General features: G+C 32.3%; 1 protein-coding gene across 10 annotated transcripts; it reads left to right on the top strand.

The window, feature by feature from the left end:
* Nucleotides 1-434: 434 nt before the first annotated feature.
* LOC117162758 (uncharacterized) lies at nucleotides 435-18,455 on the top strand. 10 transcript variants are annotated; one of them, XM_033344692.2, is made up of 13 exons: nucleotides 435-772; nucleotides 2,520-2,562; nucleotides 11,621-11,771; nucleotides 11,846-12,059; nucleotides 12,404-12,499; nucleotides 12,830-13,067; nucleotides 13,139-13,440; nucleotides 13,519-15,450; nucleotides 15,528-15,633; nucleotides 15,717-16,059; nucleotides 16,144-16,384; nucleotides 16,478-17,349; nucleotides 17,621-18,455. In XM_033344692.2, exons 1-13 carry the CDS (start codon nucleotides 767-769, stop codon nucleotides 17,790-17,792), a joined length of 4,716 nt encoding a protein of 1,571 aa, XP_033200583.1. In that variant the 5' UTR covers nucleotides 435-766; the 3' UTR covers nucleotides 17,793-18,455. The 10 variants fall into 10 exon arrangements, with proteins under 10 accessions (XP_033200583.1, XP_033200580.1, XP_033200581.1 ...); XM_033344689.2 differs by lacking the exons at nucleotides 435-772; nucleotides 2,520-2,562 and adding exons at nucleotides 4,269-4,533; nucleotides 6,855-7,649; XM_033344690.2 differs by lacking the exons at nucleotides 435-772; nucleotides 2,520-2,562 and adding exons at nucleotides 4,302-4,533; nucleotides 7,137-7,649.
* The last annotated feature ends 13 nt before the right edge of the window (nucleotides 18,456-18,468 follow it).

Here is an 18,468-nt window from a genome sequence, read left to right as displayed (position 1 = left end):
ATCGTTCTCATCTACACATATACCCTAAGCATAAGGTGCAGGTCGTGCAAAGAAGTAACAGCCTTTCTGGACACGGATATCAAAGCGCAGAAAATCAATATGAAAGGCGAAGTCGGTTCGCAATCGCGGTACGATCACGTATTCTTGCTTAGAAAATAGTATCGTAAAATCAGTACTGCTAATCAGTAGCATTCACTATTTCGTAACGATTACTTATGCATAAGCAATATCAATACATGGATTAGTCAATTTTCAAAAGTATTCAGAAAAACATTTGTTGGAGCTAAATAGGAAGCTATAGATCAGTTGTTCGATCATCGACGCCTGGAGAGGGTGTTTAGGCATGCGCAGCATAGCTCGAAAACATTAAGGGATGGCCGTACCATCGACGGTTCATTATCATTGCGCCCTTCGCATCAAGCCGAACAACAGTGCTCGAGACATTAGTGGTTAAAACTCCACGCACGCGAAGAGAACGTAAGTGCGAAACAGAATCATCCCCTTTCTTCGTAAACGACCGTAAATTCGGGAGCATGCGCGTTCGACATTAGACAGGGGTTGTTGTAGTCAGGGAGGGGCTCTCTTTACCAGAATGACTCAGAATATGCATTCCGGAAAGTACATCTTCGAGTGATTTTTAAGAAGTGACATGCATATACGACTACTATATAATCGTACAGTGATATTCTCTTGGAATTCTACACGATGTCATAATTCGTGGTAGTGTTAAGTGTTACGTGGATCGACTGTCAGCTGTCCCTTCACCATGAACGTGAGTACTTTAGGCCGCCTCTAATATCGACTCGTTTTCTAGCACCGAAGAATGTGGGCGTGTGTTTCTCTATTCTCCGGTTAATATACACCTTGTGTGTGTATTAACATAATCAGAAGTAGGAATGCAGTGACGTTTATCTAGTAAATGAAATAGGATCGAGAAATTCTTGTTAGTTGTCTCCTTATCTTAGTAAATTCCTAATTGTAAGACATAGTTGAACCTAATACGTCATTGACCTCTGTTACACATAAAATCGATGTGAAGGTTACTCTAATCAAGAAGTTTTTTGCCTTGCACTGCGTTTTGTGCAAATATACCGATCAATACGCTGTATCTGAAAAATTTACCCAATTATTGATACCTACTCCACAAATCTTTAGTTTGTTATATTCAATTATTTCGACATTTCGAAATATTCACTAAAACTTGCTTAGTATTTATAAATTTTCTTTAAATAAATACAATTAAAGATCTGCTCAGAAATTATCTTTCTCTAGCATTAATAAATTCACTTTTGTGAAACTTAAAGCAATGATAAGTTTGCAAAGTACGATATGTATAATAGATTGGGGTTATCATTTTTACCATTTGTTGGCACGATTTTGTTTATATGAAATTAGAGATACGGGCGATAAGGATCAATTTACGAAGCTCAAGTAGCTGAAGATAATTGTAACAGGAGTGATTCATCCGTTTCTCATTTAGGCACGAACTCTTATTAGGATCCAGTGACCTTGTTCCCCGGAGTACTCGGCCTTTTTTGTTTGCTTGCGTCGGAAAAATGCTCGCAGCCTCCTGTATATCGTGTTCTTCTTGCTAATTACAATCTGCCGCCTTTATTCACTCGTTGAGATTTATATGGATATACCATGTATCCTCTAGAGAAAAGGAAAGAGTAGAACAAAGCCATGTGGGTTGTAGAAAGAAAAACGTGTTTCGGAATTGCAAAAGAATGCCCACATATCTGATGATTTTATCATCTATGTTTTTGTCTAATCTCTGATTGAAATATACGAATTTTGTTATCGATATAATATCCCTTTTCTATCACTGAAACAATAATGAAAAAATAGTATTAACATAATAAATTTAAACAAATTGCTAGTTGAAAAAGAATTATAATATAAGTATAAATATTTGCTTTAATGATGCAACTGTTGTTAGCTTACAGAGACAAGTTCATAATATGCAATTTGATAACAATTAATGTAGATCGTCCCATAATACATAATGATTATAAAACAGAGAAACGAGAAGTATTCTCCTCTTTACAATATTTATCTTAGTTCTCAAGTTAAGAAAAGGAGAATGCATTGCAATCTTTCCAAGGTACTGCTTCGCTGCATTTGTGAAGGTTCAAAAATAGTATCATATTTTATAACTTGCTACTTATGAAATAACTTAAGAATGCAGGTTTCTTGTCTCAACCCTTCAGTTCAAATTCAATGGTGTTCTAGTGAAAGATTATTTAACCATTAAGAACTTAAAGAACTTAAGAATTCAATAAAACCACGCCGTCCTTACTTCCGTCGATAATATGTCACTATATTTTAAATATCAGAGGTAATATTGAATTTGACGAAAACTCAGTCAACCCTAAATGTCATTATATTTCAATCTGGAAAAGTTTCTAACATGGTAACACGATACAATAAAGAAGAACAGTCGGCCTTCATTTTTTTAACATTACGTATATTGGCAATACGCCGGCAAACAGGATTAATAATGTGACCATATTTTTCAGGCCTTGGCGACGGGTATTGTCTGCGGCAACGGAGAACGCGTTGGTGAGTTCAGTTTATACTATACATTTTCGTAATTTATGCTTCTGTCAACCCATATCAAATGTAGATCAATCTATGAAAATCAAATACATTATATTCTCATGATAATTGATGTTTAATTATCGGACTATAGATATTTATGCAAATTTATGAATTATAATTATAATTATAATTAAAAAGATAGAATCTAGATAGAAAACTGTTTTACTCTCGACAAAATTTGTATATTTTGTATATTTTGCGATTATATGCAATGTGTACATCTATGCATCTTCCGCAGTTTACTAATTATTTTTAAACTCAGATATACCTATTATTTTTCCAAAAAGATGATTGAAAAATAATTCTATTTTGCGATTATCGTGAGAATTCGGGCATATCTAAATTGATATTTACTCTGTTTTAATTCATTTATGTACTTTATTGAACATGTTCATTGCGCATACGCATTAAGGATAGCAAAACATGAATATTTCTTTGTCATTGATATATAAAGGGTGGTAGTTTCTTTTTCAATGCCTTATTGTTCTCGTAAGTATCTAGAAGTGATTGCATTATGGTGTACTGGTCTACAGTACTACATACAAAGAAAAGCTTGTAATGCGATTGACACAAACGTGATTATTTTCGTCCTCCTGTTTCTTTCTACCCATTTCTTTAATTTTTGTTATCTTGATCAATTTTCTATTGATCTTCTATTGTATTTCGCGAACTGGAATTAATTTCTTTACTATTATTAAAATCTTAAAGGTAACTGTGTGGTAACACATACAGAATAATCAATGACATAAAAATTACTTAATTCTGTATTCACGATTTTTAAATTATATTGAACTCTCTCAATTTTATGCATATATTAATACAGATATTGAATACGTAATTTCCTTACATTTTGTTTCATCGGAAAATGCATTATATTCATGAAAGAGCTTATCAATTTGTTAAATTGTTTATATTTAGATATCTTAGCACCTAGATCTCAGAGCTAACATTACAATACTTACGTATATGAATTAATAATTCTTTTTGAAAATATCATTTATACTTACCTATAACAGAAATAAAATAAAAATAAATGCTGCATAGAAATTTGTACTTTTTCATAAATACATCCGTATTCAATCCAAAAAATTTCGCGTTCTATCTAATTGAAAAGCTCCTTTAAGCTATTTTTAACGTTTATTCTGCAAGTCGATTTTTCGTAACAGCAGTTCAAGCGCTGACTCAAATTTGAACTGGTGATCAACTGATATACATCGAATTTTTTTATTCTACAAAGACACAAAAAAATAAATTTTGAAAAATTTTAACAATTGACAAGATTTAAACTCAGAATATGAAAAAGCCGTAAATTATGTCAAGCTCTAATTTGGTCATACATTGTTTCCCTATTATCGTAATCTAACCTCTCGCCGTGAACCTGTCGATAAAAATTAACTGAAGACGAAATCAACTCGTGTTTGCTACGAACTTCGATATGAAACACCTCGTATGCATTCAATGAGCCGGCAGTGGAGAGCTGCTCTCTATTCTGGCCGAGGCAAAGCGGGTATTTATTAATAGAGATTAAACTCCGCGTCGTGTCGTGCCGTGTGCAAACGCTCTCCCGCGCAGGACACACGCTGTTAGAGCAGTCTGACTCAGACAGCGGTCCAGAAACTGATTCCGCCAAAATAAACGTGGAAAAATTGTGTTGCCCATCGATCACAATCTGTGTCCATCGTTTCAGATCGAATTAAACCTGTTATCTGAAAACAAGCAAACGTGTGTTTGTGTCCAGTGTCGTTTTACAAACAGCAGTTTTAGAAAAATTTATACATGTGATGGTGTATTTGGCGATTAGTGAATAAACAAACTATTTTGGAAAGGATGAATTCGTGAGAATCATGTGAGCATCCGGTGTGAGGATGTCATTTTTGTACTTGCGTGTTTCTTGTGTAATACGTTCATGAGAACTCTTACGAGGAACTACAGGTTCGCCCTCTTTTGCTAGAGTATTGCACGGAACGTATGACTTGCGGAAGATGGTCTTTCCGTTTTTGAATGTCTCATACAATTAGTGTTTAAGTTCATGAAGATCATTTAGATTCATTTAAAAAGGGATACTTAACCTAACAGTAGCGTCCGTAGTCCTTCATGATTCTAGGGAATTTTCTATATTAATAAATATAAATAGTGATTTATTTTATATGACCATCTCTACTCTCAATAAAATCTTCATACTTACATATAAGTTAGGTAAGTATGGCAAAAAATATAGGCTATATTTTGAACAGTAAAAAGTTTAAGACAAGGCACGAAAGACTCCAGTGTGACTCCAGTTACTAAAATGAGAAGTTTATTTGACATGACAAAAGGTGTGAGGAAACTATTTCCGCAGCAGGCATATACATTAGTCCTATGTTTAACGATGTCGCATTTGATTCAAATATTTTATGCAATTTGAATTTGACAATGGTCAAATAGATAGAAGACAATTTCAACTAAATATTTGAAAGTATCGCAATAAATTTTGTGAGCATTTTTTATGTAGTTTAAGCTAGCCAATGTCACATCGAACTGAAGAGACTTCAACATACCATATGATAAAACATACAATAAGCATAGACTATTGTTGTTAATTTTGATTTACTAGGTCGTCATTCCTACATACTTTATCGTAGAAATTTGTACAGTGTATGTAATGCAACGATAGGTTCGTCGAGCGCATACTTACTATAATGAACGTTTATTTATCTACATTTAGCCTGCATTCGATTACTATGACACCGGCGAGGTTAATCGTTCGACATTATCGATAAATTATCAGCGTATAAACAAATTGTATACTCTTTACTCTCATTGAATACATACACGTCTCATCAAATACAATTGATAAATAATTGCTACTTTTTTAAATTCACTATTTCGAGTTTGAAGTTCATATTAGACTGAAGAAAATTTAGGATAATGTATTATCGATAAGTTCTTTTCAGCAACTTAAAAAATCTATGTATTTTATGCATTACAATAAGCAATTTCGCTGAGTCAGTTACTTCAATAATCTTCAGACAATCAGTGTGACTCAACATTTTAACAATTTTTATCTTTTGCTCGTATTTCAAAGCTTTAATCGGTCCGACGAACCCTCGTTATCTTAACGTTCGATTAACTCGGAACAATTGCTTCACCACTTGTTGCAATTTAGGCAGTTGAACGCGTCTACTGACGTAACAACTATTATTACTATTGTCTTCTAGAATATTAGACCGATGCCAAAACTACATATGTTTCGCAAATCTTCTTAATCTTCCGTACCTTTGTTTAAACTATATATCTCTCTATTTCTATATCTAACATATCTCTTTATTTTGATACCCAGATGTGGTTTTTGTCAAATTCCATGAGTCATCTTGATAGGCACGCCTCTTTGATATGTTACTTTAATGACTGCAGATACTAAAGAAATTCTGAACTTTTTACTGTTTAGAATGCAGTTCATAACTTTTTACTATTTCTAAATTATAAATATCAGTATGAAAATTCTGTAGCAAATATGACAATATAACTCTATTAAACGAGCAAAAGAATATAAGCCATATTTTGGTCAAAACAGAATATGCTGATATATTCTTCATTGCTGTCTTTTGCTTATGATTTTAATAATACAAGTAAATTTCAGTTCTTTCCCCTCTTGTATCTGAGATTCTAATAGTATGTACGTATATTCGAAATATAATACTTGATTTTACATTGTATTTTAAATATTATACCTTGTAATATTGTAAATGCTACTATGTAAAACTAATAATTCTGACTTATACTTTTTTATCCACTAGAGATGAAATAAATCACTAGTTATTTATTTATTATAATTATTTTGCCTAGTCCTTTCGGATTTGAACCAACTTCCGGTTTTGCATTATATTACATTCTTTAATTCTTTGGTTCTTCCTAAAATCTACATTTCACTTCACGTACAGCAATCCATAAAATATAAAATTTTAAACAATCATATAATTATAACAAATAATAATATCTTATTTAAAACTTGTAAGAATAAGGTTATGGAATTATAATTCTAGTTAGTTTTTATCTATTAGTTATTTATTAATATAAAGAATTTTTCTGGACCACGAAAGACATCGGTGTGCTATTACAAGATTAATCTACTTACAATATTTGAAACGCCATTTTGTTTCGTGTATTTAGTAAGAATTGTTTAATCTTAAAATGTAAACAAAGATTTCGTTTGACAAGTAATTCAAAATACATAAGACTTAACAATTGTAATATGTATCTCTTTTTCGCAGTAGAAATCAGTGTAAAGTGTTTGATACTTGAATTCTTCAAGATTCGTGCGGTTGCACACTTTTCGCGCATGGACGTCGCGTTTATCTGGCAGTAAAACCGGAAACGTGGGTTCAACTACGACGATATGCCTGTTCATTGTTCGCGATGTAAACGTAGAAACGAAGTGGTGTGTTATAAACAAAGGCATCTTTGAAAGGTGTCATCGGCTCGAGCAGAGACGTGTAATCGACTGTGTTTTACGCGTGCATATTTTGTTCATCAAAGTGCAAATATCTTCCATATAGGAAAGCGACGGAAGACCGTGGAGTGTCGCGGGAGTTGTTCCCATTCGTGATGTAACTTTGAAGTGATAAATGTACATACATATGCGTCTATGGTGGAATAATGAAAAGTGAACATTTTAAAAAGATGAACAAAAAAGCTTCGATATACTCGCATCTGAACGATTAATAAACCTTTGTGTAAATATTATTCATTTATTAGATTATTAAAACGCGTGTGCTTGGATCGAGTTTCTCTCGAGAATCTTTGTGAGACACTTTTAACTGGTTAACCAGTGAGAGAGCGTTACTACTATGTTGTAACGTGATAGAACAATAAAAACGCTGAATATTGACAAATGATGATAGTGCTTTTGTTGTGCGTCATCATGAAAATAGCAGAGTTCTCTGTGGGTCGTATAAGTCCACCATTCCAAGCGCCTGCACGACCGCCACATCTCTACTATGGCAAACCGAGGAAGGAACGAAAGTATTACCGACGACTTAATGAAAAATGCAATTGCCTATTTTATAATCGTAAGAATATAGAAAATCCATTATGCTTTATATGTAACATATTTTTAGTTCATGTTTAGGTGTTAATATCTGAATATACTCGTCGACAACGATGATTAAGCTTATAAATACGAATTTTGTTAATGAGTGGAACAGCTCACTTGATAAAGTAGTAATCTAATATGTATGTAATAGAAAAATTTAGGTCCGAGTCCCAAATTTTTTCTTCGTATAAAATCCATATATGATTTTGATCTTCTTGCTTCTGTTTCATGTTTGGCCAGTTTAATTATCATTAACCTCGCTGTTTTCCTCGCTTCTTCATCACGTTTGCATCTCTTCAGATATCTTCCTTTTTTTGAAGTACTTCATTTACAAAAAGCATGGAATATACAAAAAGTAGTAAACTTATGTTGAAATTATTTTATTATCCAAGGCTGCGCGTATTAACAGTCACTAGTAAATAGCTATCGTTCAATATGATAGAATAATAACATCAATTCAGACACACAGTTTGAAGAATTGCATTTCCATACAAGATATGTAATTGAAACATATATGCTACTGTTAAGTTCTCTGGAAAAGTTTAAGAAATGTCTTCTAATTTAAAATTCTCCCACGGCTACATATGTAAGAAATGACGCCTTGTTCCACTATTTCGGGTAGCGTATTCGGTGTGGGAGTATTTTACATGTGTGCACAGGCAAAAATAATTGTACGACATCCGAAACGTTTAAGTATATATGTACGCGCAACATGATCGTATGGTGATTCATAATATATACGCATCACAATTTCATTTGATTTAAGGTCATTAAAAATTTCTTTTTATTTTTTTAAAACAAAACCAAATAGTACGAAATAATGTTTCTAGATTTTAAAGAAACATTGGTACTAGTACGGATATAAATTCGAATATGAAAAAATGTCGAATCATGTACAGAAGAAGAATTTTATTAAATTAGAATAGATTTGTTGATTTATTTGGTCATGAAAAAATTGCAAATGGAAACCAAGCCAAGTGAATTCAATCTCTTTGGCAAAAAAATAGCGGGGTTAAGTTTCATCAGTTCACGCGTAAAATTTTCGTCGAGTCGCGAAGTTTGGCTCTTGAATTTCTTCCCTCGCTTCTTCTGCGATTTGCTAAAATTATCCAGTACCTTCGACACTGGCGAACGAAGTACGATGTAAGATTTTTCCTCAGACGGGTAAAACCGCAACTAACACTTGATATTAAGATTTCAGATACATATGTACAACCTTCGACAGGTTCAACTATCTAATACCATATCACGTTTACTCAATTTAATAATATTTAAGTTGCATCTTGAAATAAAATTAGCTAAAGCTTCGCAAAAATACAAAAAACAAATTACTTAGCAATGTCAAGTTTTTGTACTGCTGAAACATTTTAGTAGGTTACTCTTCGTGGTATTAACCTAGTAAGAGACAAGCAGTAAAATAATGCGACTTTAATACATGAGAGAAGAAAGAAACATAAAAATTAAGCAAGAAACAATAATATTTTTGTAACTTAGACCGATATGTCGAGGGTATTTTCTTGCATACAGGTTTTCCTTGTCTACCAAAGAGCTTGTATAAAAATATTTCTTAAGTTGAAAATTTTTTTCATCTATAGTTTCTAGAACAGGTGTCAGTTTGACGTAATTTATGATAATTCTATAAATAATTCAATTTCACTAAACTTCATATAATTCTAAAAGCTAAATAAATTAGCAAAATCCAACTCTCATTGAAGAAAAGTGGAATCCAATAATCTAAATTGACTAAAAAGGACTATAAATGAAATATTACGTTATTCCTAACATAATAGTTAAATTAGCTGAGAATTACGAAAATATATATGTTATGAAAATTTATCTAGGAAATATGAATTGAAATATCAACACAAAGACTTTATTAGCATATCTGAGCGAATTAAAGTAGAATTTTAAGCAATGATTCTATGGAAGAATGTTGAAAGAATCTTTTACTCAAATGTGAATGTTTCCGATAAGCGACAAAAGAAATCTAACGTATCGTATCATAGCCTTAATTCAGGCGTGTTGTATCCGATTTCCTTTTGCCCACCCTTTACGCTGGATTGGTAATGCTCATGCGCCGCATGAGCAATCGTACTCCATAGTCCATAGGCGCAGTTAAAATGAATTCCTAAGTCCTATGAGTGACGGGCGGATTGTCGCCATATGGTCGTGAGCATGAGTGTTTTCGGATAACATTTATCAAATGTAAATATTTTCTGTAGAACAAAAAACCCAAGCGACCGTGGCGATGCGATGGAAAAGAATTATTCGAGGTACGATTTGGAACTCGTATTCAAAACAATCTTTCTCTTTTTCTTCTCATTATACTATATCAATGCATTATTTTAGTCTGTCTATGAAGATGAATTGAAGATTCTTGAAAACGTGTATGGCTATTCATTGAGTTGTTAACTATAGTCGTTAACTATGAATGACAGTGAACTATGAACTATCTTACTATATCTAGTTTGCGATGTTTATAACTTTGTCTATTGTTGTGTCGCCTACATATGTATCTGATACTAAATATAGAAGTAAATCTAACATGTACATACATATAATAAAGTTAAGTCACGTAGGATATTTATACTTTTACTTAATGTTTTTAATTACTTTCATCATATTGCATGGTGTGGTATGAAATATTATTAATCAATTTATATATGAAATTCGTGCTTTTTAATCATATTTAACAAATAATAAGCATCTCTATAGAATATTATCCAATTATTGATTTCGATGTTTCGATAATTCCTAAACAAATTATTTGTTATGTGCCTAATACCTAGTAATAAACATTTACATTTGAATTTCGAAATGATTCGAACATTTCTACTATGTACTGTGAACATGATTCGATATTTAAAATTCTTGAAAGCCTTGGTGGCTTCATAATCTTCAAAAAAGTCTATCTTATATTTTATATGTTATGTATCTTATATAAAATATTGAAGATCGAATATACTATAAAAGATCATACATATGAGATATTAAATGCCTCCAAGATTTAAGAAATTCAATATCTATATATCAAGATTTAAGATTCAATCGTGAAGTTTTTCAAAAATATCGAATTTTGTTCGAAGAGATTCTAATGTTTTGTCATACGTGCATATTCAAAGTGATTCAAATCATTTCGAAGCACATCGCTATCTACGTCGTGCATGTATCTCTCACAGCATCATCGATTTCCCAAACTAAAATTAATACATTGCGGTCGATTAATTAATTATTTATTACGAGACAACTAACCTTAAAGCACGCCCTCTTAACTGTCTCGATGACGCGCAGCCTTGATCATCTCCGATACGGGACACGAGCGCATTTACTCAAATGCGTCCGCCATAACCTTAGCCTGACGTCATTGGCTGACACTTCTTTATCTATCGTGAACATTCCACGGTGCACGAAGAGAAACTCCTGACATGTTTATCAGTGCATCGTTGATAACTTTATCAATAATGTCGGAGTAAGTGATCTACCGTGGTGCTCCAGAAATGTAATTCGTTACCATTACCGTGATACTACGACTATGTGAGCGTTACATTAATAAAGAATGGTTATCATGTACCATTATTTTTCTTGTAATAATGTAATAACACCGATGCCACGTTCAGTTTCATACGCTAAATCCTTATTTTCCTACATGATTTGTGTGACACGCGGAATACAACGTTATAAAGGTTTGACAGACTTGGGATCCTGTCATGAGCTGTAATCAGAGTATAAACAATGTAAATACATTAATTATGATCAATCCACGTAACTTTTAGTAACAGAAATCGTTGCGTTATGCGTGATTTCCAATGTTATATTGGTGAAAAAAAGAAACATGTTTAACAAACCACAAAAGCACTTTGTCTATGCAAGATATGGTCTGTTTTTCATGGTTTTTTAACTATTGTATAATTTAATGATTGCTTATTGATGATGCATAATGTATTTTAGGTGCAGGCAAAGGGGCTGCAATGATGGAAGATCCACAAACACCAGGATCTGATTGTAACTCCAATCCTGCAACAGATTCTATTCAACATGATTTAATTAGCTCTGAATTTGTGCAGGACAATGTGGAGTATCAATGGTTCATTGATTATGGGTAAGATTTTAATAACAGTTATAATACATTTATATATTGTAGACATATATATTTATGTTTATATAAATTGCTAGTTACAGAGATGGAGGGCTTCATGTTCATCCAAGTGTATTATCCTCACTCTCTGCTTCATATTCTCGAGAAGATCTGGGCTATTATGATGACCTTGCCCGTAATTTGGATGCTAATTTGGCAGAAATTGATATGGAAAGCTTTCGTACAGCAGATATCCATACTCTGCTTACAGCATTGCCTGTCATGTGTACAGATCCAGTTCAGCATTCAGAGGTAAACAAAATTCATTATTATGTATGTTATTCATTTTATACAATCTTTTATTTATATTGTAATATAAGTTATATAATCTAATTATCAGAAACAATTATTTTCATTGTGGATAGTTTGCAAGCAAATATATTATATAAATCTTTCTTGATATTATAAGAACTAATGTTTTTTAGTCTTATTAACATTGATAAATTGAGGTATCTTTCGGTAAATGTTATTTTTTTAATTTATAAATGGTTCTTAATAGTGGTTTTTGGTTATAACATTTTAAGATATTTCCTGTTTCTTCATTGTTGTTGTAAATAATATTCTAAAAGTATTCTATATCTTCATTATCATGGCAGTTTAACTATCAAAGGGAACGATATGCCAGTATATCTGGATCTGTTATGGAAAAACTTGACATCGGTTCATCAATCAGCCCTCATACCAGCAGCCAGGTATGATAATGGCTGAGAATGTTGAATTCCTTTTACTGATGTTTCTTTAATACTGAAGATAATATAAAAACATCTATATTGACATGAATTTTGCTTAACATGAAAATAAAACTTGATTTGCTTGCAATTCCTCTGCATGATTAATAAAAGAAATAATTATAAACTGATTTGATTATGTAACAACTATAGGAAATAAAAAATATTAAAATTAATGAATCCAATTCTCAAATTTATACAATGCATGAAAATGACCTGTGCTAGTTTTGCAAAATGCATGAAATTATTTAGGAATGTGTAGAATCTACTCTAAAATCACTCTTTGTATTAAAGGGAGAAGATTCCGCCTGTTCAACAACAGATACAATTTCCATATGTAAATCATCATTACTCTTCTCTCCTCTGAAAGAGACACCCATACTACCACCAGGGGGTAGTTATAGCGTCGACTCTCTGGACTGTGAGGATATGCTACTAACATGTCAGACAAATAATAAAGAGAACTATACTATTGCTTTTGAGGGTAGTATTACAATGTATTCAGATGGTTCACAAGATTTTGATAATCAAGGTATAAAAGTAAATGCTTTAAAATATGTATAAGTAATGTATAAATTAATTCTGTTAACTTTCTTTTTATAGAAAAACAGCAAAAAGCTTATGAAACTGTAGAACCATATTATAAGAGAAATGCGGATTTGAAAAATGTATTAAACTTATCAATGGCATGTTCTGATTCTAAGATATATACAACATGGAGCAATTTGAAACATTCTTCTATGAATAAAATTATAACCCGTCATCCGTCAGGCAATAATAATACAATACCGGAATTTTCACATGGTGTGGAAAATATCATATCTGTAACAAATAAGAGAAGTCAAAGTTTGCCAGATCTTACTCAAGCTACACAATTCCATCTCAATATGCCTCTCAATTTTTCTGTAAGTTTTAAATACATATTATATTCAAATTCTAAAGAAAATATTTCATAATATAACTTTTGAATATTTTTGGAACAGGTTGATTCTGCAGAATCAAATAATCACGTACAACAATTACATAGTTCAGGATCTGTAATGAGTCGGTCTATAAACGAAGAAAGTTCTGATAATGGAGAACATAATTCAACAGGAAAGAAATTGCAAAATTTAAGTCTTGTAAAATTATTTATGAAACAAAAAAGTATGAGTGCTGAAGGAATGAGTCTTACATTGGATCAATCAGACTCTGCTAGTGATAATGGATGGCCTACAAACAATAGTGCTAGTGATAGTGGTACTAATACAAATACGCAAATACAACGGCAAAATATAAATAATATCCCTAAACGTCAAGTTCCAGAAAGTGATTTTTCTATTAATTGGGTTAAAAGTGATCAACATAACAATCAAGAAACGGAAAATCAGAAAGACAGCTTTAACGACATTCCAAAATATACATCAACGATAAGTGAACAAAAGGATGAAATGATATCATCCGCATCTATAGAAGAGCTATCAGAGAATATGTCTAAATCAGATCTAACACACGATAATGATGCTGACCAAAATGACATTGATGTTATTCCTAACGTTTTCGAACATCAGCGAAAAACTGCATGGGTCAAATCATTAGAAAAGAAATATCCAATTTGCAAAACTACAGGTATTCAAGCAATAGCTGAGACAGAGGATAATTCAGTCCAAACATCACTAGTATATATACCACCTGTAAAAGAAAAAGAAAATCCATCTTTACGAGAAACGATTGTTAATAAAAAGCCAGTTTATGTTGTATATCCGAATTACGCTTTACCAGATTTATCGTTTCTCAATATTAAAGATACAAAGTTAGATTGTGTAACTTTAAAGCCACAATGTTTTGGAAAAAATAGAGTTAGCTGGAAACATACTGGTAGATCTGGTAGACCATTCTCATGTAATGATATAGACACGTTACGTCAACGTGGATTTTCACATGTTAAAGACTGGGAGTCGTTAACATTCCTTTTGCCTACTGAGTACAAGAAAATTTTGCACGATGTACCAGAAGTTTCGAGGCATATCAATATTCACGAAGAAACAAAGAAGCCTCTATTTTGTTTATCCCCTCCAATGCGTCATAAAACTCGTACTATAAGCGAAATCATACCAAATAATTCATCCTCTACTAGTAGTACTGCGACACAACCATCCTCCGGATATCGAGGATCTTCTACAATATTAACTGATTCTTCAACAAATCAACAAACGTTAAATAATGCAACCAATCCATTGTATCTTTACCGTTATGATAGTATTAGTTCTGAGGCCAGTTTAGTAAGTAATGATAAAAAGATTCATAGGCAAATTAGTAAGACAAAAACAGCCTGTCCATCTTTTCCAAAACGATCGATTTCTTTACCACATGGAGATCGTGAATCCGAATTTTCTAGCGGTAAAGTACCACCAAGACCACCTTTACCCAGAAGTATTTTAAGGAAAAGTAAGGTTCCTGCAAGTAAGAGATATAGCATGTTCGAAATGGGAGATGTAGAAGAAATAGAGGATCAATCACCTGAAACAAATAAGAGAATGTCTTTACAAGAACCATATTATATGAATAATGATTTACAATTAGCATGTCGTGGTCGAGTCGCTGATCCAGAAAAAGATGTCGATGAGACGGAAGAAAGATATCATACAGAAAGAGTAAATGAAATAGCTAATACCGGAGACTTAGAGACTGAAAATTCTGAAAATAGCGAAGACGACGTAAAACAACTGGAAGAATTTCTGAAGCGCAGCGGTTTCTCGTCACAGAGTAGTGATGGAGATACTGAAGATCCCGATGTTAAATTAAGATCGTATGTAAGAAAGTTTTTAGCTCTCAGGATGAATAAAGATGTTACCAAAGCTACTGATATGATAGAATCACAGAAAAAGACTGTCAGTTTTGCCGTAAACCAAAGGAAAAAGTATTTAGACAATAAGGTGATTTTACTTGACTTTTGTATTATTATTATTTGTGTTAAATTTCGTACGTGCTTAACTTTTGAAAAATATTTTAGGGTAACTTAAACGTTACTACAAATGAACAAAGTAAAGATATTGTATTCACAGATGAAAGAAGAGCAATGAGTCCAGATAATAAATTGGATTTAGATGAAAAGAGAAGTAAGTATATTACTAATAATTTTAACATAATTTTAATTTTTACGATACAATATAATAAATTATGAATACATGTAAATTTCCAGAAATGATATTATCCGTAAATAAAGCGGTAGATTTGTTACTGAAATATTGGAACACTGAATCAATCCATAGTAGACAAAATTACAATGACAAAAATGAATGTGCTCAAATCTGTGTTAGCAACTTATGTCCAGCTTTGTATGCTATCATGTCAGATGGATTGAAATCACATTTAAATTCAACATTTGGACCAATAACAAATAGTGTTTGGCAAGTGGTTGAAGCATCTTCTCAACAAGGTCCAGTTACTAAAACATTGAATGAATTAGTGCAAAAAATTAATGGTGAAGACGTTATTACTGAGGGAATGCTAAAGTTTCATGCATTTGTATTTGGTTTATTAAAGTAAGTTAATATTGCAATATAAAAAAATCACATTTTATATACATGTATTATGATTATATTATAATCGAATTATAAACTTTACAGTTTAAGAGCTTTGGACGCATGGTTTGCATATTTATGTACAAGGGAATCCATCTTAAGGAAACATTATAATAATAACAGTTTATTTGTAGCAGCTTTGGCCAATGCAAATGCACGAGAAGTTGTGGATGCTCTCTTACATATTTTAAATCCTCTTGCGTTTTGCCCATTTCAGCTTGATCTTTTATATCAATATCGTCAACTTCATAATAGTTTCGGCAGTTTAAATAATCATACAATAAACGTTAGTATTATCGAATAATTTCCAATATTTATTTTGTTAAAATTTTTATCACCAAGAATAATATTAAAGCTATATTACAATAATATTTCACAGGCTGTAAACTTTAGAAATGTCGACCTTGCTGCAAACGAACATCATTTTGATAAAACGGCGGATACATGTGCAATGGTTTCTAGTCCCAGAAAAGTACGTCCACGATCGTGCGTCGCTTATACAAACTACGACGATAAGCCTGGTGGTATACATAAGTCAGATATGGAAACTGTTAAAAAACGCTTAAGTAATCCTATAGGTTCGAAAATATTTCGTGCTCTCGATAAACTGGCTTCCGAAGATTCCGAAGATTATACTGATAGTTTAGAACATTCACCATTGAATAGAGCATCGAATAGACAACCTATATCGAGAAAATCTCATAGTTCAGAAAATAAAATAGATGATGAAGACAATATATCCGGAGAAGAGAAATTTAGGAAACTCCAAGAAAAATGGGAATTAATGGTCGGAAAAGAAGATGCAAAAATTCAACCACCGATATCATCACCCTTGTCACCCACAAGAACGCCTACCAGTGTAGGAAAATCTAAAATACCTAGGCTTCTTACTTCTCCGGTAAAACAATCGAATACAACAACAGGACCTGTTAAAAGCACAAAATCTCCCATTTCGGGAATTCCATCGTTGAAAAAACCGGTCATGTTATCAACGACGAAAACTACTCCAAAAAAGCCACTAGAAGTAAGGAACAAAGATGCAACAAAGCGTACTAGTAGAGTGGATCAGGAAATTGTAGGAGCAACAAGAACTCATTTAACACGACCTAGTTCGCTACCGTACAAGTCTTACGGGGTAATGTCTAAGGATAAACATTTAGTGTCTCCTCAAAGGCGAGCAGCGTCTACGTCTTTACCACGACCTACTACTAGTAGTACCACAAGAAACCATCCTACAAAAAAGCCACTTAAGTAAGTAAAGAAAAAGTGGATACGCTCAATGCGTTGTTAAGTGTATCAAATCCATTGAATTTTTAATTATCAAAAGTTATAATATTTTTTGTTTTTATTATTTTGCATTTTATTAATTCTTGTACAATTTTATCATATTATTTATAATCTTTATTATATTGTTTCATTATACTCGTTATTTTATTTCAAGTTTAGTGCTTAATCTTTGGTTGTCCTCTCTGTTTCCTTTTTATAGATTAGTAAAATAACAGATCGCGCATCTCAATTCCAGAGAGGTTCGCACACTCACGCATAGAATGCCATCAGATAATGGGCATCTTGCATTTGCGGAAGGAGAAAAACTGAAAGTAATTCTAGAGGTAGATAGTAAGTGGTTGTTATGTGCCAGAGGTGATCGAAAAGGTCTGGTTCCGCGGATGTGTGTGTATAACATTCAGACTTAGCCCCAATAAATATCAGCAGACAGAGAAATAATTTAAGTGGAACAAAGATATAAGACTTTAATGTTATGAAGATATTCGATGAAATGAAGAAGAAATGTGTACAGTGTATTAAAGGAGAGGCATAGAATTGTTTTTAAATTATGATATAGTAATTGTTATTACTCATAATTGTTTGAAGCTTCATTTATATCGGATTGCGATAGTATTATCTCAGTCATACTGTCATTGATGAGAAAATAGGTATCACTAGTCATAGGCTTTCAAACCAGATTATATTTAATTAATTGAACATACACCTATTTATAACCAGAATGTACATATATACAGTAAAATATGATAATAATGATGATAAAGACGATAATGACATGTAATAACTTACAATAATTATGAATGTAACTGTGATCATAGTGTATAGGTAAGTTTATTAATGCGACTGTGCGATAACGTTGAATTTTATTTTTAATCTTCTAACTTATATTTTAGTCTTATCTATTCCGTACATCGCACGATTAACAGATATCTCGTTTAGTTTTATCTGGTGTATAAATTATTACATCGCGTGCTTGTGGTTCGCAACAATCACATTTTTTTACTTGCTTCATGTATTCTTTAGTATGCTGAAGCATACAATGTAATCAAATAAAATCTAAAATTGTAATTGTATCCCTGTATATTT

Source organism: Bombus vancouverensis, chromosome 8 (genome assembly GCF_051014615.1).
Source record: "Bombus vancouverensis nearcticus chromosome 8, iyBomVanc1_principal, whole genome shotgun sequence".
Classification (NCBI taxonomy): domain Eukaryota; kingdom Metazoa; phylum Arthropoda; class Insecta; order Hymenoptera; family Apidae; genus Bombus; species Bombus vancouverensis.
The sequence above is the reverse complement of the archived record's forward strand: the minus strand, read 5'-3'. Positions and strand labels throughout refer to the sequence as shown.

Coding starts and splice junctions, on each gene's coding strand:
- LOC117162758 (XM_033344689.2), top strand. CDS start 7,472: ATGATGATAGTGCTTTTGTTGTGCGTCATCATGAAAATAGCAGAGTTC. Junction 11,772..11,845: donor CAATGGTTCATTGATTATGG/GTAAGATTTTAA, acceptor ATAAATTGCTAG/TTACAGAGATGGAGGGCTTC. Junction 16,385..16,477: donor TAAATAATCATACAATAAAC/GTTAGTATTATC, acceptor AATATTTCACAG/GCTGTAAACTTTAGAAATGT.